Source organism: Desmodus rotundus, chromosome 4 (genome assembly GCF_022682495.2).
Source record: "Desmodus rotundus isolate HL8 chromosome 4, HLdesRot8A.1, whole genome shotgun sequence".
Taxonomy (NCBI): domain Eukaryota; kingdom Metazoa; phylum Chordata; class Mammalia; order Chiroptera; family Phyllostomidae; genus Desmodus; species Desmodus rotundus.
Genome location: NC_071390.1, coordinates 51,718,162 through 51,745,174, shown reverse-complemented (window position 1 = coordinate 51,745,174; position 27,013 = coordinate 51,718,162). Strand labels below are relative to the sequence as shown.

Sequence of the window (27,013 nt, the reverse complement as noted above, 5' to 3'; positions counted from 1 at the left end):
CCAGTGTGGGGAAATAAAGCCTCAAAACCTCAGACTGAACACACCTGTGGGGGTTAAGGCGGCAGCAGGAGAAACTCCCAGCCTCACATGAGAGTTCCTTGCAGAGACCCACAGGGGCCTAGAACGTACACAAAACCATCCACTTGGGGAATCAGCACCAGAAGGGCCCAATTTGCTTGTGGGTAGCAGAGGAGGCTGAGAGCTGAACAAGTGGCATTGTTCCCTCTCAGACCCCTCCCCCCACAACACAGCCACATGGGTTCCCCACTCTGGGTAATATCTAAGGCTCCACCCCTTACTACATAACAGGTACACTAAAACCAAAAGAAATGGCCCAAATGAAAGAAGAGATCAAAGCTCCAGAAAAAATAAAACTAAGCGACAAAGATATAGCCAATCTATCAAATGCACAGTTCAAAACACTGGTAATCAGGATGCTCACAGAAATGGTTGAGTTAGATTGCAAATAAGGAAAAAGTGATGGTTATGAAAAGTAAAATAAAGGAAAATGTTCAGGGAACCAACAGTGAAGGGAAAGAAACCGGGACTCAAATCAACGGTTTGGGTCCGAAGGAAGAAAATATTTAACCAGAACAGAATGAAGGAACAAGAATTCAAAAAAAAATGAGGAGAGGCTTAGGAACCTCCGGGACAACTTTAATTGTTCCAACATCATAGGAGTGCCAGAAGGAGAGGAGGAAGAACAAGAAATTGAAAACTTATTTGAAAAAATAATGAAAGAGAACTTGCCCAATCTGGCAAAGGAAATAGACTTCTAGAAAGTCCAGGAAGCTCAGAGAGTCCCAAAGAAGCTGGACCCAAGGAGGAACACACCAAGGCACATCATCATTACATTACCCAAGATTGAAGATAAGGAGAGAACCTTAAAAACAGCAGAAGAAAAGGAGACAGTTATCTACAAAGGAGTTGCCATTAGACTATCAGCTGATTTCTCAAAAGAAACCTTGCAGGCAAGGAGGGGCTAGAAAGAAGCATGTGAAATCATAAAAGACAAGGACCTACATCCAAGGTTACTCTATCCAGCAAAGCTATCATTTAGAATGGAAGGGCAGATAAAATACTTCCCAGATAAGGTCAAGTTAAAGGAGTTCATCATCACCAAGCCATTATTACATGAAATGTTAAAGGGATTTATCTAAGAAAAAGAAGATAAAAAATATGAACAGTAAAATCAAAAGCAAGCTCACAGCTATTAACAACCACACCTAAAACAAAAACAAAAGCAAACTAAGCCAACAACTAGAACAGGAACAGAATCACAGAAATGGAGCTCATATGGAGGGTTATCAGCAGGAGAGTGGGAGGGGGAGAATGGGGGAAAGGTACAGAGAATAAGTAGCATAAATGGTAGGTATAAAATAGACAGGGGGAGGTTAAGAACAGTATAAGAAATGGAGAAGCCAAAGAACTTATATGTATGATCCATGGGCATGAACTAAGGTGGGAGAATGCTGGTGGGAGGGGGGGATGCAGGATTGGGGGTGGGGGAATAAAGGGGAGAAAAAAATGGGACACTGTAATAGCATAATCAATAAAATATACTTAAAAAACACTGCAGTTAAAAATGTTTACTTTTACACATTTTACAAAAGCATATACCATGTGAACATATTGCTAGGGCCTCTTCCAGGGCCTTGGAAAGGGCTAGTGCAAATGAATGTCCCTGAAATTTTCTTAGCTTTACAGTAAATCTGCCTCAAGGTTTGGAGCTAATTTATTTATAGGGTAATTGACAATTTTCAAGTCAGCTCTACATAGGGCTGGTGGATAAGTTTACAACTCCATTTGAGGCAAAGATTTTCTAGCAGATCTTAGCCTCTTGTGTCAAGGGGTGGTTCACTGCTATTTGTCTGCACTAGCAGTTCTCAAACTCTCTGGTTTCATGACTGTTTCACACTCCTAAAAAGCACTGAGGACTCCCAAAAGCTTTTATGCGAATCTTTACTGTGTCAGGAATCAAAACAAACCTGTAAAATATTTTTATTAATTCATTTAAAAACAATAATAAATCTGATGTGTGTTCACAGAAATAACATTTTTAAATGAAAAGTATATTTCCCAAAGCAAAAAGAGTTTAGTGAGAAGAGTGGCATTATATCACCTCTCTGCAAATCTCTTTAATGTCTGGCCTAATTCTCACATCTGCTTCTGTATTCAATCTGTTGTACAGAACATGTTCACTGTGGAAAATTCCAGTGTACTTTCATTACAGTGAAAAAGGCAAATAAAGTCTTTCTATGAAATAATTTGACCCTGGCCCCCCTGACCAAGCTTTGAGAACAGCTGATTTAGGCATCACTATATAGTAGTCTCCCCTATCCACAGAGGATATGTTCCAAAATCTCTAGTGGATACCTGTAAGTGCAATTAGTGCTAAACCCTATGTAAAATCAATACTATGTTTTCTTTCAATGCATACATACTCATGCTAAAGTTCAATTTATGAGTTAGGCACAGTAAGATATTAATAACAACACAATGAAATGGAATAAGTATAACAATGTACTGTAATCAAAGTTATGTTAAAATGGTCACTCACTTCAGGGGATCCCTGGCTGAGGATCAGTACTTTCTGGTGCAACGCTTTGCTGCCATTTGGAACACAAAGTTTTCTGTTCATGCGCTCCACCCACAAATTTAATGCCTTTTTCATCTTAACTAAGCACTTGTCACACAATGTGGCCATAATTTTTGCAGTTTTAGGTGCAATAGCAAAACTAGCATGAATTTCTTTTTTCTTTTTTCACAATTTAACAGATGGAAGATTCATTCTTAGCAACCTCAAAATATGATTTTTTTTCTTTTCTTATTAAGTCAAGAATTTTAACCTTTTCATTTACAGCTTCTCTTTAGCATACCCGGGTTGCCAGCCTCATTAATCTTGCGCTTTGGGGCCATTAAGTAAAAAAAGGTCTTGAACACAAGCACTGTGATACTGGGACAGTGGACCTGATAACCCAGAGGGCTACTAGTGACCGATAGGTGGGGTGGGTAACCCTCGCAGATAAGCTGAACAAAAGGATGATTCACGACCTGTTCGAAATGGAGCAGGATGGCTCAAGATTTCATCCCAGTTCTCAGAGGTGTGCAATTGAAAATTTATGAATTGTTTACTAAATTGTTTATTTCTGGAATTTTTCTTATAATATTTTCATCCCAGGGTTGACGGCAAGTAACTTGAAACCACTGAAACTCCAGAAAGTGAAATCCTAGATAAGGGAGGATTACTCTAGTTATTTTCTGGTTGCTTAAGGTTCCCAAGTAACCTTTCTCTATTTCTGTATCTGTATAATGAATCCCACCTCCTAGATAAGTAAGAGTCGAATGTTAATTATTAATCACTATGCTTTTTAGCATCCATGGAAAACTTCAGAAACAATTTTTAACGTTCATTAAGTCTTAGAGAAGTCATTCTTCCCTTTCCCTGACAAGGGAAAGATTATCTCCTTCAATGTATGCTTCCTGATAGTAAGGCTTTCTTCTTTTAGAAATACAATGACGAAGGAAAATGTTAGACTAAGACCAAAAACAACATTGGGTGTCTTCTATGCTACAACACCCCAATCTAATATTTACCAAGTCCTTTCTGTACGCTATGCTTGTGCTAAGAGCATTAGATACATTATCACTTCATTCTCACAATAATCCTACGAGGTATCTACCCTTATTACTATTCTACACATGAGGACACAGATACAGAGAGGTTAACGCCCAACGTTATATGGGACTGGGCCAGGAACAGAACCCAGAAAATGTCTCTGAAGCGCAGTCCATTATCTACTGACAAAGTATAAAGATGGGCGATGGAGCGAGATTTGCACGACAGCAGAGGTGACAGAGGAAGGTTAGCAAGCAAAAGCCTCAGGACCATTCTTGGTACTATGCCAGGGATGGACTTTATTATTTTCCACTGGAAGCTTCCTTTCTGCTTTATTTTCTACGCTACCATGCCCCCCTTCTCATATTTAGGAGATTTCCTTGCTGGTGGCTTCATCTTTTAGTCCTGAGGCTGACCCTGCAATTCAGGCGCTAAATAACACGGTGAAAAAGCGCTGGGCAAATCCGAGGTAACCACGGGGACGCCGGCGTGCCGAGCACTTTGCGCAGGCGCGTTACGCCCCAGGCCAGCCTGCCCGCCCCACCTCGCGGCCTCAGACTCCACGAGCTAGCGGCGAGTGTGGGCGTGGGCGACGGGTGTGGGCCGGGTGTGGGGGCGGGAGGGAGGCCGGCCGGGCGCCTGCGCAGTCGGCGGCACGCTGGTGTGATAGAGCTCACGTAGAGAGGTCTGCAGTCGCCTCCTATCCAGCGTTGCCGTGGCGGCCTAGAGGTTATAAAAAGGCTTACTGGCTCCCTCTGCCGCCCAGTCGCGCCGCCAGCGGGTTGAGGGAAGGTGGTAGGTAACTGGCCCGTGTGCAGGCAACAGGGGACTGAAGAAGGCGCTCCCGTCCTACTTCCCAGGTGAGACGCTCCCCGGGGCTTGGAGACTGAGGCCGAGGCCCTCAGGCAGCTATGGTCCTTCTCGGACCGCTCGGGTGGTTGGGTCCCTATCCCTTTTGGCGGGATGGCTTGGGGGGCGAGGGTTCGCCAGTATTCCGCCGCAGCCTCAGTGTCTTCTCTGGGGTCTCGGCCCCTCGGCCTGCGCCGCGCGACCCCTGTCTGGCCCAGAGGCCCCTCTCAGCCCTGGTGTATGCTCCCCTTCTCACCTCCTCCCTGGTGGGCGCCTCCAGCCGCTCGGGCTGCGGCAGCCTCCGTCCCCGCCCAGGGGACCAGAACTTTCGTGAATATTCCTTCCCGGGGAGGAATCACCCTGTTGATTTTTCCGAGCTCCTCTCATACCTGGTCCTCCCTGCAAAGCTGATGGAACGCGCGTGGGGTTTTGGCCTCCCTGGCAGCAGATGGTGAGCCTGGGCCACGGACAGTGGATTTTAAAACTCAGAGCTGAAGCCCCCCATGCATTTTTCCCACTATGGAAAAGCCACGAGGTCCAGGAGGAGAAGTACGGGGCTAATTCAACTGTTGCGCACAGGGAGACGTAGCCCCGGGCGGCCAGTTGCCGACTGGCTCAGGAAGTCGGCTGTCAGATCACCCCGTCTTCGGGGAAGCTCGTCTTTTTCCTTCCTTCTTTTTACATAGAAAGAAATTTTAAGGCACATGAGCTTCTCCCCCGTCCCCCTTTCTCAGCAGTTTGCTGCTTTTAAAGTCCACATTAGTAAAACGAATTCCATGGTTGTGTGAGAACCTTGAGTTGGAGTACATGAATGGCCCCCAGGTCTATGTCTTAAGGGGGAGTAGTGGTACCATAAATAAGAGGCTATTTTCCTAAATAATTGAATATATTAAATACAGTTCAGTTTTTAGAACTAAACGTCTTATGCGTCCCGGATAGAGTGGAGAAGGCTCGTGGAGTTTTTGGACTGTTTGCTCTAGAAGGGGGTGAATAAGAACCTAGATCTCCTTTTAGGAATTGATCTGAAAGGCGGAGGAGGCTTGCCAATTTCAACTTAACTGTTTCTGGTTTCTCTGAGAGCTGCGGCTCCGACTTTCCTTTGGAATGCACTCGAAAGGGATGAAATAGCCACTACGTGAGTGGGGGAAGGGAAAAGACGTGGCAGGAGTGTTCTTTCATCAACTCTTGCTCATTTTTTTTTAAGGTTCTGGAAAGAAACATATTTCCCCTTTTAGGTTTAGACGTAGCTTATGAATGAGGCTAGTCTTTTCCTAAAATAATCAAATGAAATATTCATTCCGCATAGCGGGAACACTGGAATTTAATTTATAAAACATCTCAAAGGGATTTTTCTGATCGAGTCTTTATGGAGAAAGTGGATACCTTAGGCAGAAAATATACAAGAAGCAGAAAGTGAACAACTTTGAATGTGTTTGGCCTTGATTTGAAATTTAAACAGACGTTTCATGATTTTTCTTTAACTTTGGTTTTTAGCCTGGGAGTGTAAATTTCTTTTTGTTGAGTGTAATTTTAGAATCTTAAATATGAACTTCAAATTTAACCTTTTTTTTTGTTCCGTGGGAAGCATAGGTTTTATCACTTACCTTTAAAAGTTATGTCATTTTTGGCTTTGGAACATTATGCCTTAAGTCCTGCCAGTATTTCAAGTAGCTGATGGCAATGTTTCTTGTAAATTTAGCATAGACTAACTAGGAAAAGAACTACTTTGACATTTTTTAGGTGGCTAATGCTGTTTCCTTTGACCTCTTACAACGAGTTTTATTTTTAAGTACAGAAAGCCAGGGCTTTGGTAAGCAGGTAATTACCCTGGCCATTTAGTATTTAGTGTCTTGGTAACTAAGGTAGTAAAATAGATGACAAATTGTATACAACTTTTAATTATTGCAGAAAAATTTAGACAGTGCAAAAGACTATTGAAAAGAGAAAGCTTATATCAGCTAGGTAGTCCCAAGTTGTTGCAGGTGAATCTTGGCTTTTTCTCAAAGTGCAGAGTGGGTTGTATACTGACAAGCAGTGTCTTTCAGAAGGCAGTTGAGTTCAAATTCTGCTTTTAATTCAGTGATGCAGTCGTAAAGCTTGTGAGCCTTCATTTTTGTTAGCAATTAGTGATCAACTGAGATAAATTACGGCTCTCAGATTTGAAAAGTGTCCCCGGTGAAATACGTAGTAGCAGTTCTCAACCTCCTTTGAGTTCATGAAATCCATTGAGAATGTAATAGAGGGTGTGGGACCTGGGTCAAAAAATGCAAGTACATGTACACATCTGAATGGAATTTTATATTCCATTTACAGATACTCTCCTCCCTCCTCTCAAGCATATGTAGAAACTTAGAAGAACTAAAAAATTAGAAGACATGTGAAGTTAATCTTTAAGGATATCTAGGTATTTTGAGGCAGTATTTCTTGAATATTTCTGAAAATTAAGCTGGGCTTGTAAGTCTGACTGGACTAAGTATATCGATGACCCTACTAAACTTTTGCTAAAAGTTTATTTGACAAACATTAATAGGTTGGTAGGAGAATTGTTGAATTGCTAGATTGTCTAGGCAATCATATATCATATCTTCCCCCTTAGCCCTTCCCCACCACTGCCCACTACCTGTAACATGTCTTTGGTTCTACTCTGAAAGTGGAAAATGCTTGAAGGTAAACAAAAAGTAAATCACACAGGCCTTTGGCATTAAGCTCCATTGTTCTTATAGTGAGATCTTGAACCCTATAATTAAATCATAATGCTGTGTCTGTATGTGTAAGACTATATTAGAGATAAGCCAAATGAAATGTGTATGTATATTTGTGAAACTAGCTAAAGGTTTGCGTTTCTACATAATGAAAAATTTTAAATCTGTTTATTTTATTTTTATTTTTATTCCTCATCCAAGGATATGTTTATTGATTTTAGAGAGAGAGGAAGGGAGAGAGAGGAACATCAATGTGAAAGAAACATTGAACTGTTGTCTCTTGCATGTGCCCCACTTTGGGAATGAACCCAAAACCTAGGTACGTGATCTGACGGGGATTGGAGTCCGTGAGCGTGTGGTTTCCCGGACGATGCTCCAACCAACCGAGCCACACCAGCTGGGTGGTTTATGTATTTTTAACTTAAATAGTGTTATAGCAAATTGATATACTAAGTGTCTTTCTCTTGTTGGGCGTTTGAGATGCTTCTCCATCGTGAGTAGTGCCCGCCTATATAGCTACAGTAAACTTTAACCAATTTTATTCTAGCTGCACTTTCTTGAGGAAAAGAAACACATGTCAAGTTTTTTTCTTCCCCCTGAAAGGATTTTCTTGGGGAATTGGACTGGGTCCTAAACAGATGTTTAAATCTACTTGGTTACAACTAAGACACTTTACAATTTATAAAGTGTTGTTTTATGTATTACATAATTTGAGCCTTAGAATAATTTTGTGAGGTAGTTTTATATCATCCCCATTTTTACAAATGAGAGCTAATAGGTTGGGGCTCAAAGAAGTCGAGTAATTTGCCCTAGATACAGTGAGTAGCAGAACTATGTCTTGGACCCAGGTTGTCTGTTTTCTGATTCACACTTTATATTAACTCCATTCTTGAGAATTGGCCAAACTTACTTTGAAGTAATGGAAGGGAAAAAAAAAACCTTAATAGCATGTTAACAATGTATTAGAAATTTTTCAACATTAGGAGTTGAAATAAGGTAGGGTTCCTGGTTAGTAGTAATTAACTTAGTCATTCCACTCAATTAAATTTTAAAAGCATTTATAACATGCCCAATACACATGGTGGGAGAATTAAAAGACTGATGAGAAATGTTTCATAGGAGAAGTAAGACATAAATGTTACATGGTGTATAAGCATGTTACTAACATTTTACTTGATATTAAATCTGAGTAAGTGCTGAATGGAAGGAAGCACATATCTAGGTTCACATCCTCTACAACCATGAATTTATTTTCCTCTATTCTAGTATATGTGGTTTTATTATGTATATATTTTTATCCATGTTATGTGTTACTCCTTTTTATTGCTGTTAGTATTACATTGTATGGATATACCACAATTTTTTTTTAGTACATTTACCAGTTGATAGACATTTGGGCTGTTTCTAGCCTTTAGCTGTTATAAATAAAGCTGCTATGAGCATTCATGTACAAATCTTTGGAAGGATATACACCTTCTTTTCTCTTGCATAAATAAGTGGGAATAGAATAGCTACAACATATGGGATAGGGAAATATTTTTTCCCAGTCTGTGGCTTTGTTTTTTTTAACAATGTGTTTCAAAAAGCAAGAACTATTTTTATTCATGGACAGTATGTCTGTATAGAAAATTTGAAAGGTTGTTAAAGAAAAGCTTTAGATCTAATAGGTGATTTCAGCTAGGTTGAAGGACAATCAATATATAACAATCAATTGTATTTCTTTATACTAGTAAGAACAATTGGAAATTAAAATTTAAAAGTACCATCCTAACAGCACCAAAACCCATGAAATACTTAAGTATTACCATATTTTCCAGACTATAAGACACACAGGACCATAAGATGCACCTAGGTTTTAGAGGAGGAAAATGGGAAAAACCCCACTCCACTGCCGTGCCCCCCCCACCTCCACCCACGAGCCAGGTAAGCTACATTCGGACTATAAGACGCACTCCCATTTCCCCCCAAATTTTGGGGGGGGGAAGTGCGTCTTATAGTCTGAAAAATACGGTAACTTTTACAAAATATGTCCAAGATTTGTATCCTGAAAGTTAAAAAAACACTGATGAATGAAACCAAAGACGACCTACATCAGCGGAGAAATATTTCATATTTATGGATTGGAAGACTCATTCTTGTTAAGATTTCCATTCTTCCCATACTGACCTATAGATTCAATACAATTCCAGTCCAGATCCCAGCAGGATTTCTTACAGAAGCTGACAAGCTAAATCCAAAATGGATGTGGGGGGGGGGGGACTAGGAAAGGCAACACAATTTTGAAAAAGAAGAATAAAGTTGGAAAAATCACACTACCTGATTTCAACTTACTATATAGCTGCAGTACTCAAATCAGTGTGGTTTTAGAGAAAAGATAGGCCTACAGACCAATGGAACAAAATAGAGAATCCAGACACACAAAAATGATGAATTTGGTTTTGGCAAAGGTATAAAGGCAATTCAGTACAAAAGGATCATAGTATGGAATAGTTGGATATTGATATGCAAAAAAAAAAATCTGTTATGCTAGGGCACCTAGTATCTCCTACTAGACACTGGACGGCCCCTGCCTAGGAATTTGTTAAATGTTCAGACAGTGTCACAAAGGCACTAATGGATATGAAATATGAAATAAGGTTTACTTTCACAATGAACTGCAAAAGGGTTCTTCAAGAACAAGGGCTTAGGTTTAGTTCAGAATGAAACGAGTGAAGCAGGGTGGTTGGTTCACCCTGGCAGGGTAGTTTTTATTGTGGCTTGAAGAAGGGACATGTGTGATAGTTCCCATGTCTGGGATATGCATGGTTTTAACTTCCCACCAACACTGAGGGAAGGAATGACTGGATTTTCTTTCTACTTATTTTTACATTTAAATATGGCTTTTATTAGATTGATATATGATTCATGTGTTTCACATTTTGATTTTTAAGACCATCTTAACAGAGTTTAAACATTTTTAAAATATTTTATTTTAGACAGAGGGAGAAAGAGAGGGAGAGAAACCTCAATGTGTGGTTGCCTCTCACACGCCCCCTACTGGGGACCTGGCCTGGCCTGCATCCCAGGCATATGCCCTGACTGGGAATTGAACCAGCTACCCTTTGTTTTGCAGGCAGGTGTTTAATCCACTGAGCCACAGCAGCTAGGGCTTTAGGTGGATTTTCTTATTGTTTTACCCAGATTGCCTGAGGGAGTTGGGGGTGCTGGATGGAGCCAAGGGGGAAAATTGAGACAACTGTAATAGCATAATCAATAAAATATAGTTAAAAATAGAGTCTTTTCCTTTATTATAGACTCTTTGCAAAAAATACCTCCCAGTTTGTGCAAAAACTAGTTCAAAATGGTTCATAAACCTTGTGGTAAAACCTAAAGCTATAGAATATCTTGAAGAAAATACAAGACAAAATTGTCTTCACCTTGGTGAGGCAAAGATTTCTTAAATATGACACCAAAAGCATGATCTGTAAATCAATACATTGATAAATTTGACTTCATCAAAATTAAGAACTTCTGCTGCTGGAAACTGTCATGAGAGTGAGAAGACAAGCCACAGATTGGGAGTGATATTCCTCTATCACGTATCTGACAAGACCTGTATCCAGAATGTGGAAAGAACTTACAAAATTTAGTAAGTGAACAACCTAGTTCAAAATTGGCGGAAGATTTAAGTAGAAAATTTCCCAAACAAAGTGTATGGACAGCAAATAAATACCCAAAGGTAAACATCATTAGCAATTATGGAATTGTAAATTAAAGCCACAAGATACCACTATATACCTGGTGAGAAAATTAATTAATAAATTAAGGAAAATGACAATAAATGCTGATGAGAATGTGGAGCAATTAGTGCTTTCTCCCATTGCTGATGGCAATGCAAATGATATGGCAACTTTAGAAGAACATTAGGCAGTTCTTTATAACATAAACATGCACTTACCATACAACCCAGCATTCCTACTCCTAGGTGTACTGTGTTTTAGCCGTGTGTAATGCGCTCCCGTGTATAGTATGCACCGCGTTTTTGTGCGCCTTATATGTGGGATTATTACACCGATTATTATACTCATGGTATGTACTATATTTTGCCATATATAATGGGCTCCTGTGTATAATGTGCACCCATGTTTTGGGCCTGAACTTTCAGGAAAGAAATCTTTCATTTTAATTTTTTAATTCAATTATTTATTTATTTATATTTAGAAACAACCAATTATTGTATTCCAGGGTATATTTTGCATACAGACATCATTATTGCTTTCTAGAGTTACACTTCTAATGCATAAGCATAAATAAAAGAATTAAAAACATTTATATAGATACAGAATTAGCACTACCCATGTATAATATGAACCCTTATTTTTCCCTAAAAAATTTGGGTGCAAAAGTGCTCATTATACATGGCAAAATACAGTATTTACCCAGTGAAATGAGAATATATGTCATTTCTTTTTTAAAACAGCTGTATTGAGATATAATTCACACACCATACAATTGATCTTTTAAAGTGTGCAATTCAGTGGCTTTTAATATATGCACAGAGTTGGGCAACCATCGCAATAAGACATTTTAGAACATTTTATCACTCCAAAAAGAGCACCCGGATTCATTAGCAGTCAGCTCTGTCCCCCTCCCCTAGGCAGCCACTTACCTACTTTTTATCCCTGCAGGTGTTGTCACTTAGCATAATGTTTCTGATGCTCACTTCTTTTTACCACCGAATAATAGTCCGTTGTATGGATATATCATATTTTGTTATCCATTCATTTTGGGTTGTTTCCACCTTTTTGGCTATTATCAGTAATGCTGCTATGAACATTCATGTACAGATATTTGTGTGGATGTGAGTTACCATTTCTTTTGGATGTTTATCTAGGAGTGGAATTGTTGGGTCATGGTAACTCTGTGTTGAACTCTTTTGAGGAACTGAAAAGCTTTTCCAAAGTAGTTACACCATTTTACATTCCTACCGGCAATGTCTGAGTGGCCCAGCTTCTCCACATCCTTGTCAACAATGTTTCTTTTCACTGTAGCTATCCTAGGGTCTGTGAAGTATTATCTCATTGTGGTATTGATTTACATTTCCATATGACTAGTGATGTTGAGTATTTTTTCATGTATGTATTGGCCATTTGGAGAGATGTCTCTTAAAATCCTTTTCCCATTTAAAAAATAGGTTATTAATTTATTATTCTTATTGTGTTCTAAGAGTTCTGTATATATTCCAGGTCCTAACTTTTATTAGAAATATGATTTGCACATTTTATTCCACACTCTGTGTGTTGTCTTTTCACTTTCTTGAAGGACAAAAGTTTTAAATTTGGATAAAGTCCCATTTATCCAGTTTTTTTCTTTGGCTTCTTATATTTTAGGTGTCATATCTAAGAAACTTGCCTGGGTATTATTTCTAATTGCCTAATCAAGGTTATGAAGATTTATACCTATTTTTTTAAAGAGGTTTATAGTTTAAATTTCAAAGTAGACTTTGATCCACTTTGAGTTAAACATTCTAGGATCAATTTAAGTTAAGTTTAATCTCAGGTAATTAATGTATTTGTTGCTATTGTGAATTAGGTAATTTTTTATTGTTTACTGTGATTGGTTATTGTTTGTATAAAAATTCTTTTCCAAAGGGAATGCCATTTTTTCAAATAATTTTTTTAGTAATATAACTTGCCTTAAAAAATTCAGTCTTTAGTGATGTTTCATTGAAAACTCTGCTTTTTGAATAGATTTCCTTCACCTCATACTCTTTTATTGAAGCTTAAAAAAGTCTAAAATATATATTGTACAAAATTTTACTTTTCCCCTGTGTCCTTAGGGTGGTGAAGATATTAAAGTTCTCTTATCAGGAGTTCCAGTGTAAATCAAAATAGATGAAATTTGTTTTGGCGCAGAAGGGGTTTATGGTGGTGTACTGCCAGCTAGAGAGCTGTGGAGTCGATCATTTGGACTTTGCTAACTCTATGCATGACTTAAATTTGCCTGTTCACTTTAGTGCTACTTTGACTTTGTTATTTAGCTAATTTATTTATTTATAGAGGTATTCTATTAACAATATGTTTATTTAAAGAAAATGCAGAAGTTGAAGGAAGAGAATTGTGAACCCACTTCTCAGACATTTTTAATATTTTTGGAGTTCTTTTAATTACTGTATAGTTTTGAAGTTTTTATGTATATATCTAAATATGTTCTTTTAAAATTTTTATTATTCAATTACAGTTGAATGCCTTTTCTCCCCTTCCCTCCCCCCACCCCAGCTGAACCCACCTCCCTCCCCCACCATCCCCCTAAATATGTTCTTTAAACTTAAATTAGGCTTAAAACTTCCCCCATGTATATTTAACACTCTCTAAATTAGAAAACAAACTTAGTTTTAAAAGTTTAAGTCTCTAAAGGATTGCTACCTTTTATATTACTGCTTTTTTAAATACTCCAGACAGTGTTTTGATATTCATGTTATGAAATACACAGTTTCTTTTTTTTTAAACAGATTTTATTTATTTATTTTTAGAGAGGGGAAGGGAGGGAGAAACATCGATGTGTGAGGTAAATATCAATTAGTTGCTTCTCGCAGGCCCTCAGCCAGAGACCTGGCCCACAACCCAGGCTTGTACCCTGACCGGGAATCGAACTGCCCACCTTTCGGTTTGCAAGCTGGTGCTCAATCCACTGAGCCACACCAGCCAGGGATATACGCAGTTTCACGAATATAACCAGTTCTTATAACCAAGAAAAGAAACTGCAAATTCTTTCATAAAATGAGAAGTATGTATGTTAATATTTGGAAATACCAGCATTTATAAGCAACAAGGAAAACGTACAATTTAACATTTACTTCTTTTCCTTCTTCCCTTTCACTGCCTCTGTCCACTCTCTTCCTCCCACTCAAATTCCTAAACTATAAAGAATCTGCATCTGTCTGCTAATAGACTTGACTACTTATTTCTTACTGTCTTAGCTCAGGTTTGAGGTTGTGTGAGCTTCCCACCATTCTCCAAGTCTTTTTCTTTCCCCACATGCCTTGAGACACCCCTGGCAACAAATTCAAGCTATTCTTGAGTTCTTGTCCCACATCCAAAAGTAACATTTCTTAAGTGTCTTCTATGTGCCAGGTATCATTCTAGGTACTTTCATTTCAACTACTACTATTTCTTTTCATTACTTACTGGTGGTCACATTTTGGCCTCATATTTTGATACCTTATCTTTTCACTTATTATGTTTCCTGTTAGAGGGACCACCAAATAAAGGTGGATATTCTTGATGAATCTTACTAATTTGGGGACTCTTGATAACAGGAATTTTTATGTATTCTCTGTCCTGGGAACAATAATCCTGACTTTTTCCTGCACTGGGACATGCATGCATTTCTAACGAAAGTGCTTGAAATAGTTGAGAGGTATATTGTACAATTTAAAACTCAGTGAAGAATGGCACCATTTTAATAATAAGATTTATTTATTTTTCAAACCTTCCCTGTCAGCCTACATTTATTTGTAAAATGTTTCTGGTTTAGGGGAACTTGAATTTCTTAGTTGAAACAAAAATTTGAAAGATCGACTTTATTGTTTATTTTGCCTATAGAAATATTAACTATAGGGTTGATGAAAGAAACTATATTAATTAGGATTCTGTGTTAAACAGAAACCCAGCTCATACTAGCACACATAGTGGAATTTATTTAAATATTGTGGGGATAGGGAGTTGTCTTAACAACTGAGGTCAAGGGTGTGATTAGACTTCAAGAATAACTGGAACATCAAAATGTTTTCTTTAGTCTGTCATCTGTCTTTCTCTCTGCATATCTGCTTCATTTTTAATCTTTTCAGATGTGCTTCATTCACATTTTGACCTATATGTCAAAACCTGGTTTACAGTTTCTCCTGAGCTTTATATAGATCATGCATTCAGAGAGTGCCGCTTATTTCTCAGTTTCATTTTCACAATTTCCAGTGGAGAACTTTGACTAGTCATTTGGTTAGGGAGAAGTATCATGCTATATAAAATGCCTGTTGAAGCTATGGGGATGAGTTAAAGGTAGAACAGGGCAGTAAAAAAGGTAGAAGGGGGCAGTTTCCAGAAGGAAGGGAGTAGGGGTATTAGAGGTGTCATATGGGTGAAAACAAGTATTTCTGAAATTATCCAGTTTTTTTGTGACAGGGAATGTTTTGAACTTTGGAAGAACCTCCAAAATGCAGCCTGTGCATCACTTTCATTTCAGTTAAGGACAGTGTCTTGATTTAGAGCTTCTTTCCAGTTAAATTTTGAAATGCTGTTCAGTTGGAACTATGCCTATAACTGGGTTCACTGCTGTAGTGCAGAAAGCTGTGGGGAAGAGGCTAGCATGATTTCTGAGGGGTTTTTCTTTTTTTAAGATTTTATTTATTTATTTTTAGAGAGAGGAGATGGGAAGGAGAAAGAGAGGGAGAGAAACCTCAATGTGTGGTTGCCTCCCGTGCACCCCCTACTGGGGACCTGGCCTGCAACCCAGGCATGTGCCCTGACTGGGAATCAAACCAGCGACCCTTTGGTTTGCAAGCTGCCACTCAATCCACTGAGCCACACCAGCCAGGGCTGATTTCTGAGTTTTTGATAGAAAAGTTGGTCATGCTACTAAAGCATTTGTCCATCAGATTGTAAGTACTAAAGATGTAGTACTCTTTGGGAACAGAAATATGACTGGAATTCATGAAATTAAGTTAAAGCAAATATTTGCAGAGGGATTATAGGGAAGAGCAGAAATATGACTAATTCTATTAGTAATCACTCTTAGGAAAATCCATCCTGCTTATATGGAAGAGACATGCCAAGTCTTGATATATACCACATTGCAGTGGCCTGAATTAGGAGTCTGAATTTTTCATTGACCATAAAAACTGTCAAAAAGATTCAAGTCCTAACACAGATGTCAGAAGACCAACAGTTGAATATGGGATATCTACGACGAAAAATAAACTTAAAGCTGGAGCTCTCTAAAAGCAGGTTTGGAACAGTTGAGGGAGGTATGCAGCAAAACTGTTAGAAGGAGCTCTGTGGAAAATTTCTAGTGTCAGAGAAAGTTTAGATTAGAATAACAAGCATTCTTTTGTCTGCCCTACTAATTTTTGAGTGAGTTGTTTGGGAAAGACAAACTTTTAGAAATGTAATCTATTTTCTTGGAAGAAAAATGTTAGACTGAAAGGCTAATAGAATTATTTGCTTGGTTCCCTGTTCGAGTAACTCATTGAATAACTTGTGCATACAATTCAATGAATTCTGACAAATCAAAATTGTAAATATTTACAATGTAGTAGAACTGTTTTTAAAATCTGTTCCCAGGTTTTATTGACCTGTGAGTGTATGGGGACTGGACTTTCCTGGAAGAAAGACTGTAGGAAAATTTCGGATCAATAATAAACTTTGCAGTTTATTTTTATCCAGGCCTACCTGAGAATAAGTTTCCCGGGAAGATTTTTTCTATACCATTTTTTTCCTACAGTTTTTAAAACATAAGATTGATGTATATCAAATATTATAAAAAGTAGACATTTATGTTATAAAAATTAGTTAATAAATACTCGTGAACTTGCTGTGCAGCCAAGAACCAAATATTATCAGTAATTTATCCATACTGTTTCAACACTAAATTTTATTCCAGTATAAATTTATCTTTGTATGTTTGACACTTCTTTGGCTTTCTTTTCCTTCCTTCTCCTTTCCCTCTCTCTCTATTTCTTTTCCTTCCTTCTCCCTTTCCTCCCTCTCTTTTCCTTCCTTCCTTTCTCTTCTTTTGTCACGTCTTCTCAGGGAGCTGTCTGAGATTTACCTTTTAAAGGAGATTTTCATCCTTTTAAACCCATTTCAGTTCTATTTCAAGCATGTTTGAGGATTTAGAACAGGAGACATTTTATGTCTTACTATTTTTGATACAGCCCTAATTTTTTTTGGATGTTAGAGTCATAGCTGCTTGTAAATATGATTTGCTTTGCAAGCTGCTAACTGAATGAAGGTGGAAATAAATGGAAGTGAGACTTCATCAGTAGGGAAATCATTGTGTTTTAACACAGTGATTGATAAAGATATACTTACTATGTCATGTCATATATGTCACATAAGGTTTCTGAAAGAATGTGGTCGAAACATAGTATTAAAACAGAATCAAGGAGCCATTCCTTAGAGTAATTAGAAATTCAATATTTTTTCAAAAAATAAGTTGAAGTAAAATCTATTTTAAAGGCAGAGAGCACCTTTTGTGTGATTTGAAGGGATGTTTGCACCCAGTGTTTCTCAAAGTTTGATCCCAGACCAGTAGCATCGGCATCACCTGAGAAGTTGAGTGAATTATGGACCCTTAGGTGATTCCAGTATAGCTACGGTGTGAGAACCACTGCTATACAGAGCTAGCTTAGGTTGGCATGGAACTTTGGAGTAATGCTATATGGGTCTGAAATTCCTATTGTAAGTGACCGAAATCCTGTTGGGGGGAGCTGTGTACAGGGAGGAGGAGGAGGAACAGCCTTGGGCCCTCCTCAGTTTTACAAAGTGTTTTGGGTGAGTGCTAATTACAGAACCAAATAGGAACAACCCCCACCCCCCAACTATTCTAAGTCCAGGATTTATAAGGTTCGGGCCAACCTGGCCAATGCAAGAGGGGCTCTTGGGACTCAGAGAAGGCCATAATTGATGCTTGGACAAAAAAAAAAGTGGGGATTTATAGGCTCCTTTAGCTCGGTTGGAAGATTTTTGGGGTAGCTCACAGATTCAAAGCAGTAATGCTAAGACTCAGGAGTGAGGAGTTTGGAACTGCTTGACTCTGCAGGGCTGTTTCCTGTTTGTAGATTGGGTTCCTATGTATCCTTGACAAGTGGGAGAGATGGTCACAGGCAGCTCCAAATTCACATCCTCTGAGGGTAGCAACTGCACTTAAGAGCTGCTTTTTATCATTTTACAAATCTCCACACCCCCCCTCCCTCCCAGCTATGTTCGTGGAAATGAAGGTGAGTGACTGGCTTATTAGCCTGTGTCAGGTGTCTGTCTCTGGGAGAAAGGAAAACAGAAACGTGTGCTATTCTGGCAAAGTATGTGGATGTCCCATGTCACTACCAGATGTAACTGTCTTTGAAGCACGGAGAGAAATCTGGAGGCTTGTAGAGTTAGAAAATGGGACATGTTCAAACGTGTATAGTTAGCTACTTTTTGGTGTTACAGAGTAGTTAACCACTCCATTGAAGGTTTAGTTTGCCATAATGTGGTAGTCGATGTTTTAGGTTTATTATTTTGTGTACAGTTAATTTTTTGTCATTATAAAAGTGAATATACTGCCCTGCTCACTGTGGCTCGTTTGGGTGTTGTTCTGCAAAGCGAAAGGTTGACTGTTCAATTCCCAGTCAGGGCACATGCCTGGGTTGCGGGCCAGGTCCCCAGTGGGGGATGCAGGAGAGGCAACCACACATTGATGTTTCTCTCCCTCTCCTTCTCCCTCCCTTCTCCTCTTTCTAAATAAATAAGTAAATAAATAAATAAATAAATAAATAAATCTTTTAAAAAAAGTTAATATACCCTAGAATGCAGGAAAATACAGAGAAATACAAAAAATCACCTAGTGTTTGGCTGTCCAAAGACAACTACATTTTGGTAAATTTTCTCTGCATGTTTTCTTGCATAGTGTTAATTAAGTTTTTTAAATAAGTATTTACGTATAACTTTCTGTCAGAGTAGTAGAAACTTAATTTCATTCAATCAGATTCAACCAGGGGTGTATGATGTTAATTTATTTTTAAAAAGAGTTTCTAAAATTTATTTTACTAAATTATTGGGGTGACATTGGTTAATAGGATCATATGGGTTTCAAGTGTACAATTCTATAATACAAGATCTGTATATTGCACTGCGTGCCCACCACCCAAAGTCAAACCATTGGCATCACCATATATTAGGCCCCCACACCCTCTGTTCCCCCTGGAAACCACTGTACTGCTGTCTGTGTCCAGGAGTGTCAGTTTTATATTCCACATATGAGTGAAATCATACGGTTTTTCTGATTGACTTATTTCACTTAGCTTAATATTCTCAAGGTGCATCCATGTTGTCACAAGTGGCAGTATTTTGTCTTTTCTTATGGCTGAGTAGTATTTCATTGTGTGTATGTACCACATCTTCTTTATTCCAGTCCTTTATCGCAGGACACTTGGCTTGTCTCTATGCCTTGGCCACCGTGAATAATGCTGTAGTGAACATAGGAGTGCATATCTCTTTGTGAATACATGTTTTTGAGTTTTGGGGGTAGATACCCAGGAGAGGGATTGCTGGGTCACATGGTAACATTCTATTCTTAATTTTTTGAGGAACTGCCAGACTGTTTTTTCATAGTGGCCGTACCAGTCTACATTCCCACAGCAGTGAATGAGGGTTCCCTTTTCTCCACAATCTCTCCATCACTTGTTATTACTGGTCTTGTTGATAATAGGGTGTGAGGTGGATTTCATTGTAGTTTTGATTTGCATTTCCCTAATAGCTGGTGAAGTTGAACATCTTTCCATATATCTGTTGGCCATTTGTAGTCTTCTTGGATTTAGAGCAGTTTTAGGTTCACAGCAGAACTGAGAGGATGGTACAGATTTCCCGTTATTCCCTGCCCCCGCACATGCATAACCTCAACATCCTCTGTCAGGTGGTACATTTGTTATAATTGATGAATCTACATTGACAATCACAATTGCCCAAAGCTCATAGTTTACATTACCCATTCACTCTAGGTGTTGTGTATTCTTTGGGTTTGGACAAATGCATGACATGTATTTATCATTTTATCACACAGAGCATTTTCACTGCCCAAAAGTCCTCTCTGCTCCATCTGTTCACTGCTGACATATAATGATCTTTTTACTGTCTTCATAGTTTTGCATTTTCTAGAATGTCATATGCTTGGAATCTTACAGTATTTAGCCTTTTCAGATTGGCTTTTTTCACCAAGTAATATGCATTTAAGGTTCCTGCCTGTGTTTTCATGGCTTGATTGCTCATTTCTTTTTAGCAATGAATAATATTCCACTGTCTGGGTGTATCACAGTTTATCCATTCACCTGCCGAAGGACATCTTAGTTGCTTCCAAGTTTTGGCCATTGTGAATTGCGGTGCTATAAACATCTGTGTGCTGGTTTTTATGTAGACAGGTGTTTTCAGCTCCTTTGGGTAAATACCAAGGATCATGATTGCTGGATTGTATGGTAAAAGTATGTTAAATTTTTAAGAAACTGCCAAATTGTCTTCCAAAGTGGCGTACCATTTTCCCACAAATAATGAATGAGGATTGATGTTAATTTTCAAATCTTGTTTTTTTTGTTTAAATTTATAAGTTAAAGGATATGTTCATTTTAAATTTCTTGACATAGCACCATCATTAAATATTTTTAATTGTTAATTTGTTAAATTTATTTAATTGTTTATTTGATGGGCAGAAAGTAGCTATCTTATTTTAGTTTTTTGTGTCCTTATTACTGAGTTGGTTTTGTGTAGTTGTCTATTTATAGTTCCTCTTTTGTGACTTTCTACATTCTTAATCCACTTACCCATTGTGGTAAGGGTAAATCCACTTACTGATTTGTGTTGAGTACCTTAAATGAACTCTATTTTCTTTAGTTTCCGGTTAGTAGTTTAGGGTTTTTTGTAAATGTTATAAACCTAAATTATTTTGTGTATTTAAATCCCACCTGGCTTTCATTAAGTTGTTTTTATCATTTATAAGTTTAGAAATTCTTTCCTTTGAGAGATCCAATAACTTTTTATGCTGTTATTTTATATTTGTTGATTATAACTCTTCAGTCCATCTAGAATTTATTTTACAGCATGATATTAGGTTAAGGTATATTTATTTTTCATATCATTAAAACTTCGAATTTTTATATAAGCTCTATCACTCTTAAAATGCAATTTTCAAGCTTCTTTTTAGTAATTTCTGTAGGCTAATGGTTCTTGATTCATTATGAGGTTTAAGGATGAAGAAAGATGACAAGAAAACTTGAGTGACAGAATATATTTTAGCAATGAAAAAATAATAACTTCTTACTTGACAAATCTAAACTTTCTCTTAAGAGTTAAACAATAGACAACATTTCTGATTAGCCTGCTGTTAGTACAGCAAAAGCATTTGTATTTTCTGGAAACATTTATTCATGAAGGAAAATATGGCAGAGACCCGTTTAAAGTGAGAAGATTCTAGACTTTTCACGTAGTCCAGGATTTTGAATGAGCCTTGTGCTTTGGCAGGAGCCCAGGAGAGGAAGTGTCTGCATCTGCTACATTCTAGAAGCTTTCCCAAAGAGTTACTGTAAAGCAGCCAAGAGAGCAGTGTATTTTACTACTGTGTGGTTCTGGAAGTATCTGGAAGTTTGCAGCAAACTTGAGGAGGAGACTTCAAAGTACTTCCAGAATGTCAGTTTCTATGGTGATCTTTATTGAGATTCAAGTTAAGAAAGTGGGGTAATATTTTGTCTTGTTTTGTTTTTGCAGTAGGGAGCTTTCCAATGTAAATCTGAACCTGCTGGTTTGGGTGAAGTCATTCTGGAAGAATCAGATTCTTTTTGCAGAGGTGCCTGCGAAAAGAGGAAAAGGGCGACAAGTCAGAGTAGTCAGTAGCCTGTTACTGGGCAAATGATACTTTAATGGTAACTTATGCTCCTGTAATGTATTGAGAACGACTGAAAGTCCGTGTATGTGATGGAGAAGGAGCAAGAGGAGAGTCAGGGCAATAGGGCATTTAGAGAAAGTAGGTTAAAATCTTTTGCTGCTTAATTGGTATCTGCATCCACCATGAAGAATACATTCTAGAAAGACAATGCTACTGGGGACAAAGAAAAAAGACTAAAGAAGAACTTTGCTGCCAGTTTCCAAAAAAAAAAAAAAGCCACAGCTAAGTACTAGGCTGGGGATTTTTTACATAGAACACAGTAGATAAGATAAAGAAACTCTACAGTGAGTCCTTTGAGAGAAATTACTAGCTTAAATCAACAGGGCTGTTTTGTCTTTCTTGGGTTCTGTACAACTTTTAAAAAATAACAGCTTCATTGAGGTGTAATGCATATACCATGCAAATCACCCATTTAATGTTCTTGATTCAGAAGGTTGTAGTACTGTCACAGTGTTTTTCCACCATCAGTCACCAGTCAGTTTTAGACATTTTCATTACACCCAAACCCCCAAATAAGTTAACTTATTTAAAAATTTAAAGCCATATAGGGAAAAGATGGAGTAAGTTGGAAATTAAAGGATTAATTAGAAAGTTGAAAACTTTGTTCTCTTTAAAACATATTCTAACATTTTAGAGTGTATTTTGGTAATATTTAAATTAGGTTACTTTAATAAAGCAGTGTATTTTTATGGGAAATTGATGGTTTAGCTCTGGGTCACAGAAAAGTTATTTTTCAGGCTGTATGAAAGCAGTACTACTATCCAGTTACTGAAATTGTAGTAGTTAGTGATTACGGAGAAAATAAACTCAGGTTGAATTGTTAAGCATAAATTATCAGGTGATAACAAACATGTTTTTTTTTAGTCTAACGCTGTCCCAACTGAGCTATTTTGGCTGGAGATACAAACATGTATTTTTTTAACATGAAATATCAACTTAGTACTTTAATTACATGAAAAATAAAATAGTGGCTCTTATGAAGTAATTAATCAATTTACAAGAATTAGCTGCAGTTCCACGGGCAACCTAGGGGTCTGACTTACATTTTTGTTTGTAAGAAAAATAAGTTAGAAACTTTTCCTACCCTGCGTTTTAAAAATTTTTTGTAATGACCATATTTTTCTTGTAGGTGTGTGTACCTGTAAAATAAAGACCTGGAAAATGATCCGGTGTATTTTAATCGTAGGGGTTCTACTTCCCCAGTCTTTGGCCCATCTAGGCTTTTTTACTTCAATTGGTAAGTCTTAACTCTTTTTTGGTTTGTATTGTTTTTACGTTTAAAATTTTTTATTTTTTGGTGTTTTAAGTAAAAAAAAAACACTGTATTCTAAAAGACATTCTCATTTTAAAAGTCAACTTTTCTTTAAATATTTTTTCTGATTACAAAAGCAAAACATTTACAGATTAGAAACTTATGAAAATTTAGGAAAGCATACTAAAGAAAATTCTCTATTAATGGTTCCACCCAGCAAATAATTTAATGCATATACTTAGTCTTTCTTAATATATATACACATAATACATTGCACATTATTTCATAGCCTTCTTTTCCATTTAAGAATCTATTGTGAACCCAACTTATTTTTTCCTACGTTATAATTTTAAAAAATCTATAAAGTATTACAGAAATGGCATATTGTTTAAAGGGAAAAAAAATTAGAAGTACATAGAGTGTAAGACACCCACATGTCCTCTTACCCCCAGAAATATTCCTCATGGTTGATGTGTATCCTTTTGTGTTTTCATATATGCATACTTCATTGGTCTTACATGAGATGTTTTCCTTCATTTTGTTGCCCAGCTTTAGCCTTGTGTGATTGTAGAGCTAATTAAAACGAAAGTATTTGTACTTATGACACCTAATTTCAGGATATAAAATGATGAGTTCTCTCATTCCCATTATAAATAAATATGGACTAGTTGATTTTCAGTTGTGAATAATACTTTTTGTTAGTGTGGTTTTTATTTATAGAATAAAAATTTATTTCTAATTAAATAATGGTACGGGGGCAGTTGGGGTCAAGAAGAAATATTGATTCTGGGAAAGTAGTGTGGTTATATTTTTAGATGAAAAGACAAATTTACTAATACGGTCCATCCTTACAAATTAAGTAGCTTGAAAATTAGAATTGGAACACATCAGTAGAAACATTTTTGGCTTTGTTTTTATTTATCCGGTTAAAAAAAAAGTAAGAAAAATATGCTCTCTCATGCCAGTTAAATTGTTTCATAGCAAGAAGCATTCTTGATTATTCTTAAATTAGTCTAAAATACTTGTGTTGTTGAGTACGGGTGTTTGATAATCTTTGCTTCTCCTTCTTTAAGGTCAGATGACCGATTTGATTTACACAGAGAAAGATCTGGTGACTTCCCTGAAAGACTACATTAAGGCAGAAGAAGACAAGTTAGAACAAATAAAAAAGTAAGAAAAAGTATTTCTTTATTATGACTCTGACTCCACCTGTTTTATTTCTAGAGTTAAAACATTGAATGGAAATGAAAGCCATCTCTCAGTCTTAAAAAGCCCGCTGAAATGGCTAAAATAGGAACAAAGAAAACAGGAGTTAGGCCTGGGCCAAGAGTTCATATGAAAGAACATGGATTGAGATAAGAATATAAATGGATATGATTGTTGATTGGACAATTTAAAAAATGGTTGTTAATATCTTCTGTCCTTTAACCTCCCTAATCAAGACACTTTCTGGAGCAATTTCCCAAATCTATTTATCTTTCACTCCTGAGGTTCCATTCTAGAGATTATAGTGATAAGTATGGTTATTATTATTTAATTGATAGAGTTTTTCCTCAAAGGGTAATTTATTTTTAATTGACTTAGGTTCATAGTTAATCCTGACCTGAGAATTTGTGTCTTTTGTTTAATAAGTAGCTAAGTCCTCATTTTTTTTTTTTTTAATGAATGTAAAATTTTGGTGTAAGTTTGATTTAAATGGACATGTAACTGAATTTGGATTGGGCTGATTTGTACTTTGCAGTAATCAGTTATTTGACTTTAAGGACCTGTGTGGAAATGAATATTTAGACCATTACTAGAGAGATCCAATTACAACTTTTTACTAAGATAGGTTTCATTTACTGTAACCATTTGGGAAAAAACGAAAGAAAAAAGTCTTGTAGTTATATTTGTATTCTGCCATGCTAGATTTTATCCTTAAGAGCATTTGCTTTTAAAAAAAACCTTCATAATTTTACTTTTATAAAGAATTTTTAGGTATTGTTTTAAATCGAGACCTCTAATATAGATTTTTTTTTTGAGTGCGTTACTAAATTGTGTTTTCCTGATCACATGTCTTACGTGTATAGATGGGCAGAGAAGTTAGATCGTCTAACTAGCACAGCGACAAAAGATCCAGAAGGATTTGTTGGGCACCCTGTGAATGCCTTCAAGCTAGTGAAACGTCTGAACACTGAATGGAGTGAGTTGGAGAATCTAGTCCTTAAGGATATGTCAGATGGTAAGTCAGATGGTAAGAAAATGAGCCCGAAAAAGTAAGGCGGTATTGCTGCCACTTGTAGAAATGCCCAAAAGTAGTGATATATTTATTCAGTTCCCCCAAACACCAAGTGTTAACTGTTACAACTGAATTATTTCTGGGGTGTTTTTTTATTTTTAGAGAGAGGGGAAGGGAAGGAGAAACAGAGGGGGAGAAACATCAGTGTGTGGTTGCCTTTCATGTTCCCCCAATGGGGACCTGGCCCACCAGCCAGGTATGTGCCCTGACTGCGATTCGAACCGGCAACCCTTTGTTTCACAGGCTGGCACTCAATCCACTGAGCCACACCAGTCAGGGCTAGATAGTATTTTTGAAATTTAGGATTGTTTTACTTAATATAGACAATAAATTTAAAAACTGAGGCTACAAACAGTAATAATGAATATCTGTAATTGAAACAGTAAATTATAATTGGAGTATTGAAGTGTTTAAGGTATTTTATTATTAGACCTAGAAAAGGAAGTCTGAAGCTTAAGGAAGCAAAGGGATTGGGGTTAGTACATAGTACAGGCTCAAATATCTGTTGAATGACTGAAGGTGGCAAAAACATTTATTTATTTATTTTTTATTGTATTTTTCCCTTATCATTTATCCCCCTTATACCCTCCCCCCGCTGCTCCCCTGCAGTCACCACACTGTTGTCCACGCCCATGAGTCCTTTTGATTCCTTCATCTTCTAACACCTCCACCACAGGGCTGCCAGCCTGCTCTCTATCCATGAGTCTGACTCTATTTTGCTGTTAGTTCAGTTTGCTTATTAGATTCCACATATGAGCGAAATCATATGGTATTTAAAAAAATTTTTTTTAAAGAGAGGGGGAGAGAATTGAGCTAGCTACATAGATGAAATGGTTATGTAAACTAAACTATCTTGCATAGGATAGGAAACCTTGAAAAGAAAAATTACGGCAAGCATTATGAATACATCTTCATAATGAGAGGAAAATTCCTGTGATTATTTGCTTACATATATAATACCATGACAACATTTTAATGGTCATATGTGTGTATACACATATATACATGTATGCATACATACATATTCATTTAAAATTTTCAAATAATGATCTGTATGATCTAAGTTCTTTTATAAGGTAAACCTTGATACTTTGACATTTTAGTTGCGGTAGTCATCTATAAAGCTACTATATATATTTTTTCTCCTTTTATTAGGGAGGATTTAAGCAATTTCTTACAATTTATTTTGGGGCCTAAAAATCATTATAGTCATCTGTAAAATTTATAAAATTTGCTTTTAAAATTCCATGTGGGTATTGTGACTGAGAGTTGGTTTTAAAACTAAAAAAAAAAGCTTGATACGAACTTTAGCCCTTTTCCAGCTGGTTGTTCATTTTTACATTTTCATTAACGTAAAAATGCATAGCCCTTCGCTGATCAAAATGTTGGTAGGTAAATGAGAGAGAAAGGAGATCTCATACCAGATTTTTATTGGCAAATGATGACACATTTTTAAAAATTTAAATCACTTTTTGTTTTTTTGGTTCCTTAGGGAGTATTTAGCATCCATTCTCCTTAAGGGGTATATAGTTACCAGTAATTAGTTTGTTAGTTTGATTTTCGATATATTTTATTTATTTTTTAATTTTTTAAATTTTTAATTAAAAAATTTTTAAATTATTTATTGTTCAATTACAGTTGTCTTCATT

At 37.0% G+C, this 27,013-nt stretch overlaps 1 protein-coding gene across 3 annotated transcripts in view; it reads left to right on the top strand.

Moving 5' to 3' along the window:
* The first annotated feature begins 4,309 nt into the window (after window positions 1-4,309).
* The window catches only part of P4HA1 (prolyl 4-hydroxylase subunit alpha 1), an 85,162-nt gene continuing 62,458 nt past the window's right edge, over window positions 4,310-27,013 (top strand). For 2 of the 3 annotated variants that reach the window (XM_024561392.3, XM_024561391.4), the window contains exons 1-4: window positions 4,310-4,479; window positions 22,964-23,071; window positions 24,160-24,256; window positions 25,156-25,307. In XM_024561392.3, the coding sequence (XP_024417160.1) occupies window positions 22,996-23,071; window positions 24,160-24,256; window positions 25,156-25,307 (325 nt within the window). In that variant the 5' untranslated portion in view covers window positions 4,310-4,479; window positions 22,964-22,995. Of the gene's footprint in view, window positions 4,480-4,876; window positions 4,920-22,963; window positions 23,072-24,159; window positions 24,257-25,155; window positions 25,308-27,013 lie in introns of those variants that run through there. The other variant, XM_053923135.2, reaches the window with a different exon arrangement.